We start from the raw sequence: 17,084 nt of genomic DNA, 5'->3' as shown, positions 1-17,084 counted from the left end.
TTTTTTGTTGTTGTTGTTAGGAAGCTATAGAAGATGTTTTTGCTTTTGTTTTGGGTTTGCTTTGGTAGCTTTGGAAGAGGCATGACATTGAAATGATACAAAATTCAAAAGGTGTATTCTAAATTTAAAAGGGTGCAGAGTGAAGTCTCTCACTCTTGACTTCTAGCTGCAGGTTCCTCTCCCAGAAGAAACTAATGTTATCAGTTTCTTGTGTATCCTTCCAGAGAATTTTTTTAAAAGATTTTATTTATTTGACAGAGAGTACAAGCACAGGGAGCAGCAGGCAGAGGGAGAGAGAGTGAAGCAGGCTTCCTGATGAGCAGAGAGCCCAATGTGGGGCTTGATCCCAGGACGCTAGGATCATGACTTGAGCTGAAGGCAGATGTTTAACCAACTGAGCCTCTCGGGGGTGCCCTGCTCCTCCTCTCCCCACCCAGGATGTTTTTACATATAAAAGTAGAAAAGTGTATATTCGTGGAAGGTATTTGACAAGAGTAATATGGACATAGTAATCTTATAAAAAGCAAAAAAGAAAGAAAGGAAAGAAAACGATGCAGAGTGTAATGGGAGAATAGGAAAGCAAAAGACCAGTTAGGAAGCTACTGAAATAGTCTGAGCTAGAAAAGGCTTTAACTAGGGCAGTTCTGAGTAGTCGGGCTTCAGAAATATTACAGAATCAATAGGACTTCTTGATAATTAGACGAAGAGGGTGAAAGAGAAAAGAGAATTTGAAGTTGGTTTTTGAGGTTTTGCATCTGGAAGCCTCCTTAAGTTTCTAGCCTATGGGTGTGGGTGGGTTGGCTGCCATTAATCAGGTTAGGATATGCAAGAGAAGGATCAAATTTGGGAATGGAAAAACATGCATTTCGGAGATGGAATCATCTGGCTCATGTAATGGTTAAGTCCAGCTGGTCTTTACTGAGTTCTGCAGTGATTCTCATTAGGGTCACCTGTGCAATTTGGTTTTGATCCTTTGCTAGAAGATCCAGGCCCATACTGGACAAACTGACTCAGGAGGTGGTGCTTGGGTAATCTCTGTGTGCAAGAATTGAGAACTTTGGTACCATGTACTAGACCAGCCTCCAGAGATGAAAAAGATGGTTGGTTAGCAATGGAAAGAGACTCAGCCCTGAAGAGGAGTCACAATATAGAGAAGGGGAAAGGAGATAGGAAAGTTGTGATAGAGGTTCTGTAATTATTGTAATTATCTAAGGAAGTAGTTTAGGCTAATTTATGTATCACTAGTTGTTACAAGATTTTCCATTTAAAATAAAGAATATCTAAGTCAGAACCCTGGCACTTAGCAGGCAGCAGGCAATTAAGAAATAATTTTTTGGGGGGCCGCCTGGGTGGCTCAGTTGGTTGGGCAGCTGCCTTCGGCTCAGGTCATGATCCCGGCGTCCTGGGATCGAGTCCCACATCGGGCTTCTTGCTCAGCGGGGAGCCTGCTTCTCCCTCTGCCTCTGCCTGCCATTCTGTCTGCCTGTGCTTGCTCTCCCTCTCTCTCTCTGATTTAAAAAAAAAAAAAAAAAGAATTTTTTTTTAAAGAGATTTGTTTATTAAAAAAAAAGAGATTTGTTAAATAAGATTATTTCAGAGCCATTTCTGGAAAAAAGAAAATTAATTTCTTCAAAGTGCAGGTGGATCTGTTTTTCCTTATGTATTTTTTAGAGACATAAGTTTGTTTCTTACTTACTGTTAAATGTTTAATGAGATATTGAATGGTGGTGGATGTCTGATGGGAAAAACTGAATGGACCACTCATCTTTTATACATTATCTGTGAGTGGGAATTATCTTTGGTTGTGACCACAGAACAGTGTTTGTAGACTACAAACACCAAAGATTGTTTTTTTCTAATGACTACAGGCCATACTATTCTCTGTGCTGTTATTTAATCTTAAAGATAGGCATAACTCTTTTATTGCATGTTGACTGGGAACTGAGCATTGTGGCAGGTTTTCTTTAACACATTATCCCTGTTCCTCACATCAGCCTTGTAATTTCCATTATTATACCCATTACAGGTGAAGATACTAAGCCTCAGAGAGCTACCCAAGGTCACCTTTGGTACACTTAACTCTAGTCCTGGAGCTGCAGTTTGAACCCAAATCTGACTCCAAAGCCTGTGCCCTTGCCTCGTGTGTATACACTGCTTTTCAAATCAAATGATCATTTAAAACCTTTTTTTACTGAAGTGATCTTTACTGAGTCTGAATAGTACTTTGATATTAGCTATTCCTAGGCTAACAGTTGAGCAAAGCCCCTTCATTAAAGCAAATAAAGACCTCAGTTGAACTAGTTCAGTGGACCACGGGGACTTGGGTGGCTTTAGGCCAGCCCTTTCTTTCTGGGGACCTCCTTTATGCCTGAATTCCTGCAGTATATGTCGTTTTGGGCTGATTGCTGGTCAGAGGTTCCTGGAGGTCAGGTTTCTCTGCTCTTAGAGCTCTAACCTCACCTTTATTACTGCACTTTATCCGTATTAGTCAGAATCTTCAGGAACTGACCAAATTGCCTCTATCCTCAGCTTCCTCCCTCATGGTTTCATCCTTCAGGGCTTGTATCAGCAACTTCTTTTCTCCATGAATGTTATTCCTGATTCCTTTAACTAGATGTAATCTGGTCTTCTTGCTTTAGTTTTTATTGGTGCATGTTTATTTTGTTAGAACCATTTACCATAAACCTCTCCAAACCCCTCTCCCCTGCCATAGTCACTACAATTTGATTTTAAGCTCCATGGGGAGGAAATCTTTTGTTCTATGTAAATTCCTTTAACTGCTTTTCAGTACAGTGTCATGTATATAGAAAAAGTTCAATAAACCTTTCAATAAAAATATTTTTAAAAAAATTTTTCAGTAAAAAAGTGTTGAGTAACTTTAATATTGTGTGTAAGTGTAAAATGTAGCTCTAACTGGATTTATATAGTTTTTTTTTAATCCCTCCCATAATGGTAATATACATACTCATTATTGGAAAATGTGGAAAATAAAAAAGAAGAAAAACAGTTACTGGTCCTGTCACCCAAAGATCATTACTTAATTAAACAGCATGTAGGGAAAAAAATGAATTAGTGTTTAGAAATTAAGGGACAGTTCTCCACTTGGCAGGGTTATTCACAGAAATTATGTTCTCATTTTTTTATAAAAGAGTGTTTGTGCCAGAGCTACATGTGACTCTTGACCTCTCCCAGAGGGTAGTATTTCAGTAAAGGCCAGCTCTTACTTTTATAGAGGGGTGAGAAAACCAGGGAGGTAAATAGTAACCTCTTTGGGGTTAGGTCAAGGGTATATAGCTTAATTGTCATAAACATTAGGTTAATCTCTAAGACCAGAATTCTAGATCTAATCTTATAAATTATAAACAGAATGAAAAATTCTTAGCCTAACAGGCCAGTACAAGTAAGCACACATCAAATAGCTAGACTTTAATTGCTGCTATTTTCTTATTTAAATGACAAATTATTAGATCACACTGTCATTTCCTTAACCTCTTTCCGGCATTTTTCACTGCTTTTTCTTTTTTTTTTTTTTTAAGATTTTATTTATTTATTTGACAGACAAAGATCACAAGTATACAGAGAGGCAGGCAGAGAGAGAGAGAGAGAGGGAAGCAGAGCAGAGCAGCTCTCTGCTGAGCAGAGAGCCCGATGTGGGACTCGATCCCAGGACCCTGAGATCATGACCTGAGCCGAAGGCATCGGCTTAACCCACTGAACCACCCAGGCACCCTTTCACTGCTTTTTAAAGCAAGGTAGCTGCCCAGAATAGTCTGGAAGTTACTTTCTCTATATAATGAAGTATTCTGGGCAGTAGGTATGAATATGTATGTGTGTGTGTATATTTTAATTTGATTAATTATGAAGTAATTTTGTGTTTACTAAACTGGAAAGGAATAGCTATTTTGTTTGGAATTCTAAAACATAAAATGAACCATTTATTCCTGCGTTGGGGTCCTTATTGGAGTTTTAACTGCCTCAGACAGTTTCATTTCTTTAGCAGAATTTGAGTTTTGCTTATAGGTTCCACTTTAGCACGTTTTATTATGGGATTGAACCTTTCTTCCTTTTCATTCTTTCAGCCTCGTTGCCTCAGCTTTTGAGTTATCTATTCTGCTTAGAGATCTTGAGTTCTTGACGTAGACTTGGTCTCTGGAGAATCAGAAGAAGCAGGTTTCGTTGTGATTAATGCAAAGTGGTTGCTTTGGGGAAACTTTTTGCAAAGGGAATATATCACTTGCTTGTTAAAGCAGGAATAACATCATAATCTATATAATTTCACCTCTAGAGAACTGAAAGGACTGTTGGTCAAAGCAAATTGTACTTTTCTGAATAACTCAACTGTTGAATTTTTTTTTTTCCAGTAATCCTTTTTGTTCCCTTTGGGATAATTATTTGCAGATACAACATTTCACAGTCCTGAATCACAGGGGAGTGTTCTTAATGCCCAAATAGTTGAGGCTTCAGCAATGTTGATACAAATATGATCTGTTCTATTTGGTAGATATTAAGCTTATACTCTGATCTCACTTTTCTTTAGTTATAATGCTTCATGTTGTGATGTCTCTAGACAAAGAAGTTTGGCTCTGAGAATACTAGATCATAGTATTTGAAGAAGAACCTCTTCATCTGAAAAGAAGCTGGCTATCGTACTGCAATAAATACCACCTCACCAGTGCCTCATTAGATGACTACTTGCTGCAGAAAATGTAAAACCAGATATCATTATCCCTCCTTATTCAATTCTTGTGATCGAGCCAGATTCTTACTCAGTTTCTCTTCTGGAATTTCAGTTCACTATCAAGTACCCATCCTAGTAGATAGATGTTTTGCTAATGGAAAAACAATCCCTGTAGAGCTGTCTTACTTTATTAGAGTGTGAGGCTCAATGTTAAATGCCTCGAGATCATCAAAGATGCAAGAAATAAAGCTCTTACCTTTGGGTACTATTTAATATTTGAAATTCTGCCAGTCCTTTTTTGGATAAAATAAAATTGCCATTTTTTTCACTGATACCTACATTAAAATTGAAATTTAGTATTTATTCTCTAGGCATCACTATCTTGTGGAAAATGTTTGCTTTGTAACTAATTACATGTCAGTCTGAAGATGATTGTAGTAGAAGGGCTTAAGAAGAATAGCAACTTCATGCCCATGGCTAATAATGGAGGACAGTGCTAGAGAGAAATGGGCTTAGTTCAAAGTCTTTTTCAGGGTGAGCCTTTTGCAGCTACACAGTTAGGTGACCATAAATAATTGGAAAATTGGGATTTTTAAGGTTCCACAATTTCAGCTTACCGAATCTATTTTCCTTCACTTTTTGGCATAGAACAAAGGTATTAATTAAAATTCTCAGTTTAATAAAAAGTTGAATGATTTTTAAAGTACAGTAAAATTTTGTTTTTAGATGTTTATAACCAAAGCAAAGACAAAAATGTGTTAGAAAAATGAAAATTGATATTCCTTTAAGAATTTTTTAATAAAAAGATAGACTTAAATGATGGGAAACACATCGGAATTACCCTTTCTCCTTTTCTCTTAAGTCTTCACTTTAGAAAAACAGTCTCTGGGAAGCTTAACCAAAATATTCTGTGAAAAATTGTAATTATATATTTTCTAATTGATTATCTCTGACTTCACAAAACTGGTATTTCCATGCAAATAGTAGATAAAGAAATTATCTGCACTCTATAGTCTCCTCTCAGCCTTCTGCTTGGCTATTTCAGATATGTAACCATTATCTTAATCTAATAACGGTTTTAATTGGATTTTTGGGTCAAAGGAAACACTTAAGCTAAAGGTATGCTGACAGAATGTCATTAATGGAGACATAAGATGATTACAGTGAGTTAAAGGAAATAACTTCTATATTCAGTATAAACTCTTGGCATTCAAAGACTTCCCAGTTATAAACTCAGCCTACCTTTTCAACTTCATCTCTTTTCATCTCTAAAGAAATTCTGTCATTCTGCCAAACTGGATACTTCCTTGAACTTAATCAGCTATCATATTTGTGATTGTAATTTGATGTCTAGAGTAAGGCGCATTTCACAAGTGAGCTCTTTGGCCAGGAATTCTCATTCCTAAAATCCCCACTTGAATTTATTACTGTCTGTGCTTTCTTTGACCATGTCGTCTACCCCAGTGGTTTCAGTTCCTGATCTTTGTCAAAGATTTGGTGGCCCCGATTGCCTTCCCAGTTGCAGACTCCTAGTTCCTGACTTCATATAGAACATTTCCCTAAAAATGTCCTCCTGGCACCTAAAACTCCGCATACCGCGAGACAGAATTAAATGTCTTCCAAAGGCATTTCCAGCCCTTTCCCAACTGGGGAATCATCTAATCAGTACTCATTCCTTGAAGTCCAGAAATCTACTGATATAAAATACATTGATATCAAGTCCAGGTGTCTTTCTGTATTCATTCCTTTGTATTTCCAGTGATTATTTTATTTTTCTTCTTACCTCTAACCTAAAATCTTGCAGCTGATGCCTGACCTCCAACCTCTTCCCAACCCATTCTCTCCATTGCTATCAGGATTTCCAAAGTACAGATTGTAGGGGCGCCTGGGTGGCTCAGTCGGTTGAGCTTCAGACTCTTGATTTTGGCTCAGGTCATGATCTCAGGGTCCTGGGATCAAGTCCTGCATCGGGCTCTCTGCTTAGCGGGGAGCCTGCTTCCCCCGCTCTCTCTCTGGCTGCCTCTCTGCCTACTTGTGGTCTCTGTCTGTCAAATAAATAAATAAAATCTTAAAAAAAAATTAAGTTCTTGGATAACGATTCTCGGCCCTCCACAGCTTCAGCTCCTGTCCTGCATTTTTCAGCTTCTCAGCACTTAACCCAAACCCCCAGGCACACCTAATTGCCCTCCATTTGTTTCCTGTTACTATTCTCCCTTGCCTGTGGAAATCGGGACTTACCTTGCAAGGCCTAATGTGAATGCTATTTCCTAAGCAAAAGCTTGCTCCATTCCCACAGTGCCCCATGAGCATTAACCATTTGCTCTTAACCTCCCACCCCCCATAGCAGCATTTCTGGGAGCTGTTTGTCTAGTTCCTGCGCGAGTGAATAGTCTTTGCCCAGTAGAAGGCGAGCTTCTCATAGGCAGGATGTGTCTCCCTCAGTTCTCTATTTCCTAATATTTACTCTACCCTTCATTTGCTCTTAGAGATGTTCTGATTCTTTGCTGTTTCGTATCTTTGGTATCTTAAGCAATCTCTCCTTTAACAGTTGTTTTCTTTCCCTTTGAAATGTATTCTGAGTGAAATTTCTCTTTGTATCTGGATTAATTCCATTGTTTAAAAGGTGTTCTCCCTTTGTGGATAGAAGTTTTTGCTTGTTCATGAGAGGAAATACTCATTTCCTTGTAGAAATAACCAATATGAATTAAACTAGGTTTCAAATGTACCTGTGGTAGGTTATTCTGGTTTTAGCCTGATTCTAATCCCAACTATGACTCTTCCTCTTACATAACTTGTTCTTTGTAAGTAAATTATTTATGTATACTAAGGCCTTTTTACCCCACAGCTTTATTGAACACTTTATGTGCTTTTTGAATCTCCTTTTTTCCCTAAAGAGATTTCACCAGTGGAGCTTTGCATGGTATCTTTTTCCCATAGAAAAGCAAACAGGTGCTTGAAAGGTTGCACTCTATTCTGGGAGAAATCTGATTAATGTTGAAGGGCTGTGTCAGGTCAGACTCTCTAACCTGCTGACAGATTATTTAGTGAGTGCCAGGATCAACTCTCAACGTTATCTCAGATTTTAATGGTTTTCTTGTGAAGGGCATTTGTAGATGAAACCACTTTGTATTTAAAATTAATTGTGGCTCTTAGATCAGACACTGTTTAAAGAGAAATTCTTTTCTCAAGCAGGCAGTAATTTGGAAAGAATGAATGATTCATCAGATGGAATTGCAAGGTTTATAATTGCATTCTGTATTTTAACACAAATTGTTGCATTTAAAATAATGGTGAGGACAAGTTGCTTGGCTGGCTCAGTTGGTGGGGCTTGAGGTTCTTGATTGTGAGTTCAAGCCCCACATTGGGTGTAGAAATTACTTAAAAATTAAATCTTTAAAAAATAAAATAAATAATGGTGAGCTCTTACCCCTAAAAATGTCCTCCTGGCACCTAAAACTCCGCATACCGCGAGACAGAACCTCCTATTAAACTACCTTAAATTCTCTTACGAATTTCCAGATATCCTCAAAACTGCTTGAAAAACAGAAAAAAGTAATGCTTCTTCCTGGTAGGGTAGACCTTAGTCATTCCTTACACTTCTCTCTCCCCACCACTGCTACACCCCCCCAGTATACCAGTAAGTCCTTCTGTTTCACTGGATCTCAAATCCCTGCATTCTGACTGTACTGCCACCATTTCATGACCAAGCTACTAAGATAGACTCCTGACTCGTCCCCTTTTTCTGCTCTTGCTCTCCACACAGCCAGCAGAAGAATCTGTTTTCTTTCTTATTATTATTAGTTCTGTTTAAACTTTGTGTAATGGCAAATTTCAAATATGTAGCACGTCTCATTCCACTTCAATTCCATTCATGGCCAATCTTGTTTTATCCACTCCTCCGTCACTCCTCCCCCCTATTTTGTAATAATCCCAGGCATCATATCATTTTTTTTAAAGATTTTATTCATTTATTTGACAGAGATCACAAACAGGCAGAGAGGCAGGCAGAGAGAGAGGAAGGGAAGCAGGCTTCCCGCCAAACAGAGAGCCCGACACGGGACTCGATCCCAGGACCCCGGGACCACGACCTGAGCCGAAAGCAGAGGCTTTAACCCACTGAGCCACCCAGGCGCCCCGCATCATATCATTTTTTAAAAAGATTTATTTATTTTATTTTATTTATTTTTATTTATTTATTTTTAAAGATTTTATTTATTTATTTGACAGAGAGATCACAAGTAGGCAGAGAGGCAGGCAGAGAGAGAGGAAGGGAAGCGGGCTCCCCGCCGAGCAGAGAGAACCCAATGTGGGGCTCGATCCCAGGACTCTGGGATCATGACCTGAGTTGAAGGCAGGGGCTTTACCCCACTGAGCCACCCTGGATTTATTTATTTTAGAGCCAGAGTGCAAGTGCCTGGTGAGGGGTTTCTTGCAGAGGGAGAGGGAGAAAAAGTTTAAAACAGACTTCATGTTGAGCACAGAGCCCCACTCAGGGCTCAGTTTCACGACCCTTAGATCATGACCAGAGCTGAAACCGAGAGTGGGGTACTTAACCGACTGTGCCACCAAGGTGTCCCCAGACATATCATTTAATCAACTGATTTGGAACTGCCCCATAATGAAATTTGCCTCCTGGTTGGCCACAAAAGGTAGGGAAAGTTGCTGCCCCGACAGTGATGTTGTCTGTCACCTTCTTTATACTCTGCCCATTATGTTCTCTCGTGTTTTTCAGAATATATTCCATTTCTGCTGAGAAATGCCATCACCAGAAAACCTGTTTCATGTGTTCCTTTCATGTTAAGCCACTTTTTTTCTGGGATGCATTATATAGGCATTTTCCTACTTTTGTACCATATAGGTTCTTTAAAATGTGTGTGAAAAAAAATTTAATAAAATGTGTATGAAAGTTGAACATGTAAAAAATGCAAATATATGTGTAGGGAGGATGTTTAATGCTCAGCAAGCCTTAAAAATGATAAAATCCCTAAATATTTTTATTATTAAATCAATACATGATCATTATAAAATTAGATTTCAAACTATAGAACAGTATGAGGGAAAAAGCTAAAATCTCCGTTAGTCTACTGATCACTTGCGTCTCTTATTTCTAAAACTACCATTAATACTTACAGATCCTTCCAGAAAGGTTCATACATAGTCACTTAAATCCTTAATATTATATATATATATATGATCTTTTAGTTCCCTCAGTTTTTTTTTTTTTTTTTTTTAAGATTTTGTTTATTTGAAAGAGAGAGAGCCTACAAGCAGGCAGAGCAGCAGGCAGAGGGAGAAGGAGGAGTAGACTCCCCATGGAGCAGGGAGCCCGATGTGGGACTTGATCCCAGGACCCTGGGATCATGACCTGAGCCGAAGGCAGCTGCCCAACTGACTGAGCCACCCAGGAGCCCCTCCCTCGGTTTGTTAGAATTTGGTAAACAGAAATTGATTTTAATTTGAACAATTAGCTTAGTGTTTTGCAAGTAGTTGAATAGGATATAGTATGATTTTGACTTTGATGTCTTACTGACTTTTTTTTTAAGATTTTATTTATTTATTTGACAGACAGAGATCACAAGTGGACAGAGAGGCAAGCCAGGAGTGGGGGAAGCAGGCTCCCCACTGAGCAGAGAGCCCGGTGCAGGGTTCCATCCCAGGACCCTGAGATCATGACCTGAGCCGAAGGCAGAGGTTTAACCACTGAGCCCCTGAGGCGCCCCTCTTACTGACTTTTTTGAACACTAGTTTCCTCTTGATGAAGGAGTCTTGGAGGGACTCTGAACTCATCAACAGCTCTAGGGACCCTTGAAAATCTCTGTATCATTGCTGTCCAATAGAAATATAGTATGAACCACACGTGTCATTTTAAATTTCCTAGTATTTGCATTAGTTAAAAATAAACAGGTAAAATTAATTTTAATCTTTAGCACATTCCATCCAAAATATTTTGTACTAAGTTTTCAAAATCCAGTGTGTATTTTATTCTTTGAGGACTTATTAATTTGAATCAGCACCATTTCAAAGGCTCAGTCATCAAGTTCGGTAGTGGCTGTTGTATTAGACAGTATAGGCCTGTACAGAAAGGACAGTGGTTGTCTCTGAGGGAGGAGGAAAGAGGATGATATATGTTCTTAATTTTCTTTCTTTATTTCACAGTTACCAAAATTTGAAGTTAGAGTTTGCTGTTTTTGATATTCTGAATGATTGCCAGCTTTGGCTCTGTTGTATTATCACTAGTTTCAGCACAATTTTCATTCTTATAGAATAAAGATGAATAATATAAATACTTCCACACAAAGATGATAATCCTGCTGAAATTGAACTCTTGGCTAGTAGGCAATGCCACCCTGTGGCAGCTCACGTATTTATTTATCAATATATGAAAGATCAGATTCAAAGAAGAAAATGGGGAATAAGAGTATTAGTGTGTAGTTAAATTTTAACACTTTTCATTCTGAATTTCAGGGTAGATGTATGTACTAGTCTGTAATAAAATGAACTGTTAAGAGGAGACAGGGATAAGAATTTGAGAAGTTGGTAAGAATACTCTTTCAATGTAATTTTTGTTCTGTTTTGTTTTTAGGGGTTGCAGATGGTGTAGGAGGGTGGAGAGACTATGGAGTTGATCCATCCCAGTTCTCAGGGACTTTAATGCGGACGTGTGAACGGTTAGTAAAAGAAGGACGGTTCGTCCCAAGTAATCCCATCGGAATCCTCACCACAAGCTACTGTGAGTTGCTGCAAAATAAAGTACCTTTGCTTGGTAAGTAGATAGACTGTGTTTCCCTCAGTAAAGAAGCGCATGAGATGGTTAACAGCAAAACTAAGAAAACCACTTAGCAGCCCAGCTTTTTTTCTGAACTTCTTTACTCAGCAGAGTTTGATAGAGAAGCTATGTGAGCTCACCAGAATATATACTACTGCTCCGAGGGAATATAAATAGGTATGGCCATTTTAGAAAACAGTTTGGAATTATGGAATAAAGTTAAATGTAGAAAGGTAGTATGCCCTAGCAATTCCACTTCTGAGTCTACACCTTAGATTAGAGAAACTCTTGCACATCTGTATATTAAGAGATGGGTATAAGAATGTTCTTGGTAACATTGCTTAGAATAGCAGGAAACTGAGAACCACCTAGAAGTCCACTTACTGTAGAAGAATGCATTTTAAAAAGGAACAGCTTGGGGTGCTAGTGGCTCAGTCAGTTAAGCATCTGTCTTCTGCTCAGGTCGTGATCTCGGGGTCCTGGGATTGAGCCCCGTGTCGGGCTTCCTGTTCAGTGGAGAGTCTGCTTCTCTCTTTCTGCTCCTCCCCACAGCTTGTGTTCTTTCTCTCTCTCTCAAATACAGAAAGAAAAGGAACAACTTAAAGCTGCATTCAATACTCAGGAACATGTTGTTGAGGGAAAATAGAACATTGCAGAGTACCACCCAACAGTCTGATTCCATATTTCAAATTCAAAAACATAAAAAAGTAAAACCATTTTGTTCAGGGACTCCAAAATAGGATAAAAGAAGAAAGAAAAGTAAGTGATTGTATAATTCAGGATAGTGGTTCTCTCCAGGGGTGGAAGAAAGGGATCTGGTATGTAAAATTAAGTTGGGGAGTTCAAGATGCAGATCGGCACCCCAGACTGCTAGCAGGGAGCTGATTAGTCTGTGAAATAGCATGGCACAAAATAAATCCCCATTAATCTTGTACTAGACAACTTCCAGGGCACCTGGGTGGCTCAGTTGTTAAACGTCTGCTTTCGGCTCAGGTCATGATCCCAGGGTCCTGGGATCGAGTCCCACATCAGGCTCCTTGCTCAGCTTCTCCCTCTCCTGCTCCTGTGTTCCCTCTCTCGCTGTCTCTGTCAAATAAATAAATAAAATCTAAAAAAAAAAAAAAAAAAACCTTAACAAATACCTAGTGTGTGTTTATCTGGTATGCTAATGGAGCATTTTTTGGCCAAGCTTCTACATTTCTTTGTTAAATGGTTTCCTGGGAACTTACCCAACAACTTACCCAGCCTTCTGAGCAAGCTTTCAGAAGGGTGTTATTAAGTTTCTGCTAGTTGCCAGGATCTTTCTGGTTACTAGAAGTAGCCTCCCCCCCGAGTCACTGTCCATATTAAAAATCAACCTCTTTTCAGTGTTAATGGAGTTCTCCATGTTGTAAAATTTTGCCTTCAATTTAAATCTTTTATAAGAAGGGGTTCTTTTCATCACGCTGCCATCTTCTGTCTTTGTGCTGTGACTAATCAGCTTGTTTTCCTTCTATCTGAAGAGAAACCTTGTCTTGAGGTTTCAATATACCGCTTTGTCTTAATCCGCTATTTTGGACATGCAATCTGGAGCTTGCCTGGCACAGTGAAACATCCTAGATTCTGTTTCTAGCACCTCTCTGTCAACTTGCCATATGACTTTGGGCAAACTACTTAACCTCTGACCCTTTTGCTTTGTTTGTTAAATGGAGAGATCTTTTTTTGTGAAAAGGAGCGGCTGAAAGCTCCATGCAATACTCAGAAACAGGTTGAGGGAAAGCGGACATTGCAGAATATTATCTGATAGTCTGACATCTAACAAAGAGCCTATAGATACAGATTCCAGGTCCCAATTCCTGCCTGTTCCCGTGAGTCCTCTGCCAACATCCCCCTATCCATTTACTATGACTTAGAATAAGCAGTTGGAAAACACCTGCCCTGATTTTGCACTTTGAAAGCTTCGGGGTTTTTTGCTGTGTTTCTTCCTTATCCCTCCTTCCTTTCCTGTTTACTGTCGTATAGCTTGAAGATCTTAAAATAAATTTAAGGACTTATTAGAAGTTTTCTTACACTGAATATTATAATCACTTTTCTCGTAAAAGACATGTTGAAATAATCCTTCATTACTATGTTTGACACATAGACACTTCTCTCACCTAATCTATGTACATACCTCTAAGCTTTTGTAACTAAGTTCAAGCATTTTTTGGCAAAGACAGCCTACTGAATTTTACTGAACCTCAGATATAATTGCAAATAATGATAACTTTACAAGATTAGGTAATCCTTTAAAAAAAAAGATTTTATTTTATTTATTTGACAGAAAGAGAGACAGCAAGAGAGGGAACACAAGCAGGGGGAGTGGGAGAGTGAGAAGCAGACTTCCCATGGAGCAGGGAGTCTGATGTGGGGCTTGACCCCAGCACCCTGGAATCATGACCTGAGGTGAAGGCAGACACTTTAAAAACTGAGCCACGGAGGCATCCAATCCATTTTCTTTTTTAATCCAGTAATTGCTAAAAAGCCTGTAACACAGTCCAATATAAAGGTCAAACACCTATTTCTTGACAATTTCTAGCTGCTTTTAGATCTGGGTTGACATCACAGGCTAATTGTTAATATGTATTTCCTCAGAAACTCTTAGGTGGAGTTAAGTCTTAGGGAGCCAGCATATCTTAAGAATTTGAGGGGTCAGTCCTAATAAGGTTCTTTCTTTGCTGCACAGAATGTTTCGTAGTAGTTGGCAAAATTAGGGGATATATATTATTAGGATAAAAATATTTCCGTCTTAGCATGAATGATTTGTTTGGGTGCCTGTCTGGGTTTGTCAGTGGTCTGAACATGAGATGCTGTTGTTCTCAGCACTTCTTTTCTTCTTTTCCTGCTTGTTCCTCTCCAAATACATACGAATAATGAGCTCTTCTCCCAGTATTAGGTTCTCAGGGCCTGAGCCATGTGCACACATCAGTTATATGAAGAGGCAGAGGAGAATATATACTCCAAGCCTACATGATTTTGTAAGGCTGGGCTTGTCTTCTTTGGTGCTGCTTTGCATATTAAAGCTCTGTCACTCACAATGACCATTTTGACTCTAACTCAGCGGGTGACAGCCACCGGGGTAGCAAAATGATAGCCTGGGTCTGTCAGTGAGTAATAATGAGTCAACACGAGTCCTTCCTGCCCCAGGATTTTCAAGGCTCTACTACTCATCTGTCATTTTTCCTTCTCAGATGAATCCCATCAGCTTTCAGAAGATCTTTTGTGTGGTGATTCTATTGAAGTGTGCACTGAGTTAAGGAGGAAGGGTAATTGGTGATCTTAACTGTACCATAAGCTGTGCAGTAGGTTATCTGGCAGCACTGCCAGTTAGTTACAGCGCCTTATTCCTCTGATGTTTGATGGCTGGAGACTAGATAGCTTAGCGTTAGGGCATCAGGTTAGATAACAAGGAAATGGAATTTCTGAACATTATGATGAGATAAATGCTTAAATTTAAGGTTTTTTATATTAAGTTATACATTTTCATCATACATCCTTCATCAAGGAAAAATATCAGAAATTAAATTATCCATAATCCCTCCCAGAAAACTATTATTATTTTAGTGATTATGCACCTTGATTTTTTTCTGTGTATGTTTCTGTGTAGAATAATGGTAATAGGAATTGTGAATATACTGTGTGCTTACAGCAGCCTCATGAGGTAGATTCTTTTGCTTTTATTTCCTATTTTGTTAGGAAAAAACTGTGGCATAGAGAGAATAAGTGACTTTCCCACAGTCACACAGCTAGAAAACAATGGGACCCTGGTATTTAACACAGCTGGCTCCACAGCCTGTTTCTTTTGTTTTGCTTTTAACCGTCATCTTAACAGTTTAGCTTTTGCCTACTATTGGTTTATTTTTTAATTACATTAAATTTCACTTTTTTGGATGTATAATTTAATTTTGATAACATTTCTTATTGAAGGAGACTTAAATACTTAAAATCTTAAATACTAGCTTGAAATCTACTTGTTTCACTTATCTTTCATTTTCAAATATATTTCTCTAATAATCTAAGTGGCCACCAAATAGCTAACACTGTGTGATATAAGTGTTCGATATGATTTAACTAATTTTATCCTCACAACACTAAGAGGTAGTTATGGTCTCCCTATTTTGTAAATGAGGAAACAGGTCCAAAGAGGTTAAGTAATTTGTCCAGGTCACACAGCTAGTAAGTAAAAGAGCCAGCATTCAGAGGCAGGGAGGCTGACTGCAGAGGTCTGTACTCCTAAGTATTATATGACAACGTGTAGCTTTTTACTCTATGGATGTACTGTAATTTATTTAGCTGATTCCTTAATTTTAGGAGTGAGGTTCTTTTCAGTTCTTGATCTTTTGATCTTAAGCAGTGTTTCTGTATTTATTTTGTTTACATCTCTAGTTGTTTCTTAGGAATTGCTAATCAAAGGGTAAGCATATTTTTTAAGGTTATGTTGCCGTTTAGAAAGTTGTGTAGTGGGGCACCTGGGTGGCCCAGTGATTTAAGCCTCTGCCTTTGGCTCAGGTCATGATCCCAGGGTCCTGGGATTGAGCCCCGCATCGGGCTCTCTGCTCAGCGGGCAGCCTGCTTCACCCACTCTCTCTGCCAGCCTCTCTGTCTACTTGTGATCTCTCTCTCTGTGTCAAATAAATAAATAAAATCTTAAAAAAGAAGAAAAGAAAAAAAGTTGTGTAGTTTAACTATGTTGTCACCGTGGATGACATGGTGACAACCATTTTCCCTGCATTCTTGCCAATACCATGTGGTATCTTTTGACTCTTGTTAAACTAATGGGCAAAATAGCTACTAGTGCGATGATGATTTTTTTCATATATTTACAGATTGTTTACATTTACTTCATGGTGAACTGTTTATTTTTCTATTTTGCCTTTTTTTTTTTTCCCCTGTAGGTATAGGTTTAAATTTTAGTGCTTGAAAGTAGTGTTACAGGTTGTACATCAGCTTTTCAGTCTCAGGAAGGTCACCTGAGCTGTGGGCTGCAAAGGTACACAGAGCTTTTTGCTCTCTGTGTGGAATGTGGTCTCTTCCCTCTGAACATTAATAGTCTCTGTAAATTGAACAGGATGATTGCACAGGCTACCTGGGAAAATTGGTTTTGTCAATTCGTAGTGACTCAGTCTCCAATGAAGGTTCTTCATGACCTCAACAGATGGAAGTCTGGTTAAAAATTGTAGTTATGTGCCCTGTCTTTAATTTCAGTGAATTTCATGGAGAAGGCTTCCTGCCAATGACTAATGAGAAATGTCAAGAAAACATAACATTCTTATTCTGGCATTTAAGTATTAAAACTTAATATCTCAACAACATGCTTTTGAGCATTTGGCATAGATTATAGTACTACTGAAATGAAATAGTGTGATTAAATACCAGCCATTTTTATTGTTTGCTATCTCTGCAAACGGAAGAATTCAGATTTCAGGGGCCTGCTTCCTATATGTAATATAAATCCCTTTTTCTTTCCCCATCATGTTGACACTGATCAGGTTACTATTGCTAGTTGTTAGAGGTACCAGCATGACTAAGATAAGCAAAGGAGGTTCCAATGTGGCTTTTTGAGGTGATGGGATAAAAATTGTGGATGCAAAGATAGCCTTGGAAGAAAAAATAAATGGAGAT

General features: G+C 38.6%; 1 protein-coding gene across 3 annotated transcripts in view; it reads left to right on the top strand.

Annotated features, from left to right (window-relative positions):
* Positions 1 to 17,084, top strand: part of PPTC7 (protein phosphatase targeting COQ7) — a 39,693-nt gene that overhangs the window by 12,253 nt on the left and 10,356 nt on the right. For all 3 annotated transcript variants that reach the window (XR_006604791.1, XM_045073713.1, XM_013056529.2), the window contains exon 2: positions 11,262 to 11,441. Coding sequence is in view for 2 of the 3 variants with exons in the window: in XM_045073713.1 (XP_044929648.1) it covers positions 11,262 to 11,441 (180 nt within the window). In the remaining variant the exon portion in view is untranslated. The remainder of the gene's footprint in view (positions 1 to 11,261; positions 11,442 to 17,084) is intronic.

The sequence above is a fragment of the Mustela putorius genome, unplaced genomic scaffold, assembly GCF_011764305.1.
Source record: "Mustela putorius furo isolate JIRA1106 unplaced genomic scaffold, ASM1176430v1.1 tig00537248_pilon_pilon_pilon, whole genome shotgun sequence".
In the NCBI taxonomy this organism is placed as follows: Eukaryota; Metazoa; Chordata; class Mammalia; order Carnivora; family Mustelidae; genus Mustela; species Mustela putorius.
The sequence above is the reverse complement of the archived record's forward strand: the minus strand, read 5'-3'. Positions and strand labels throughout refer to the sequence as shown.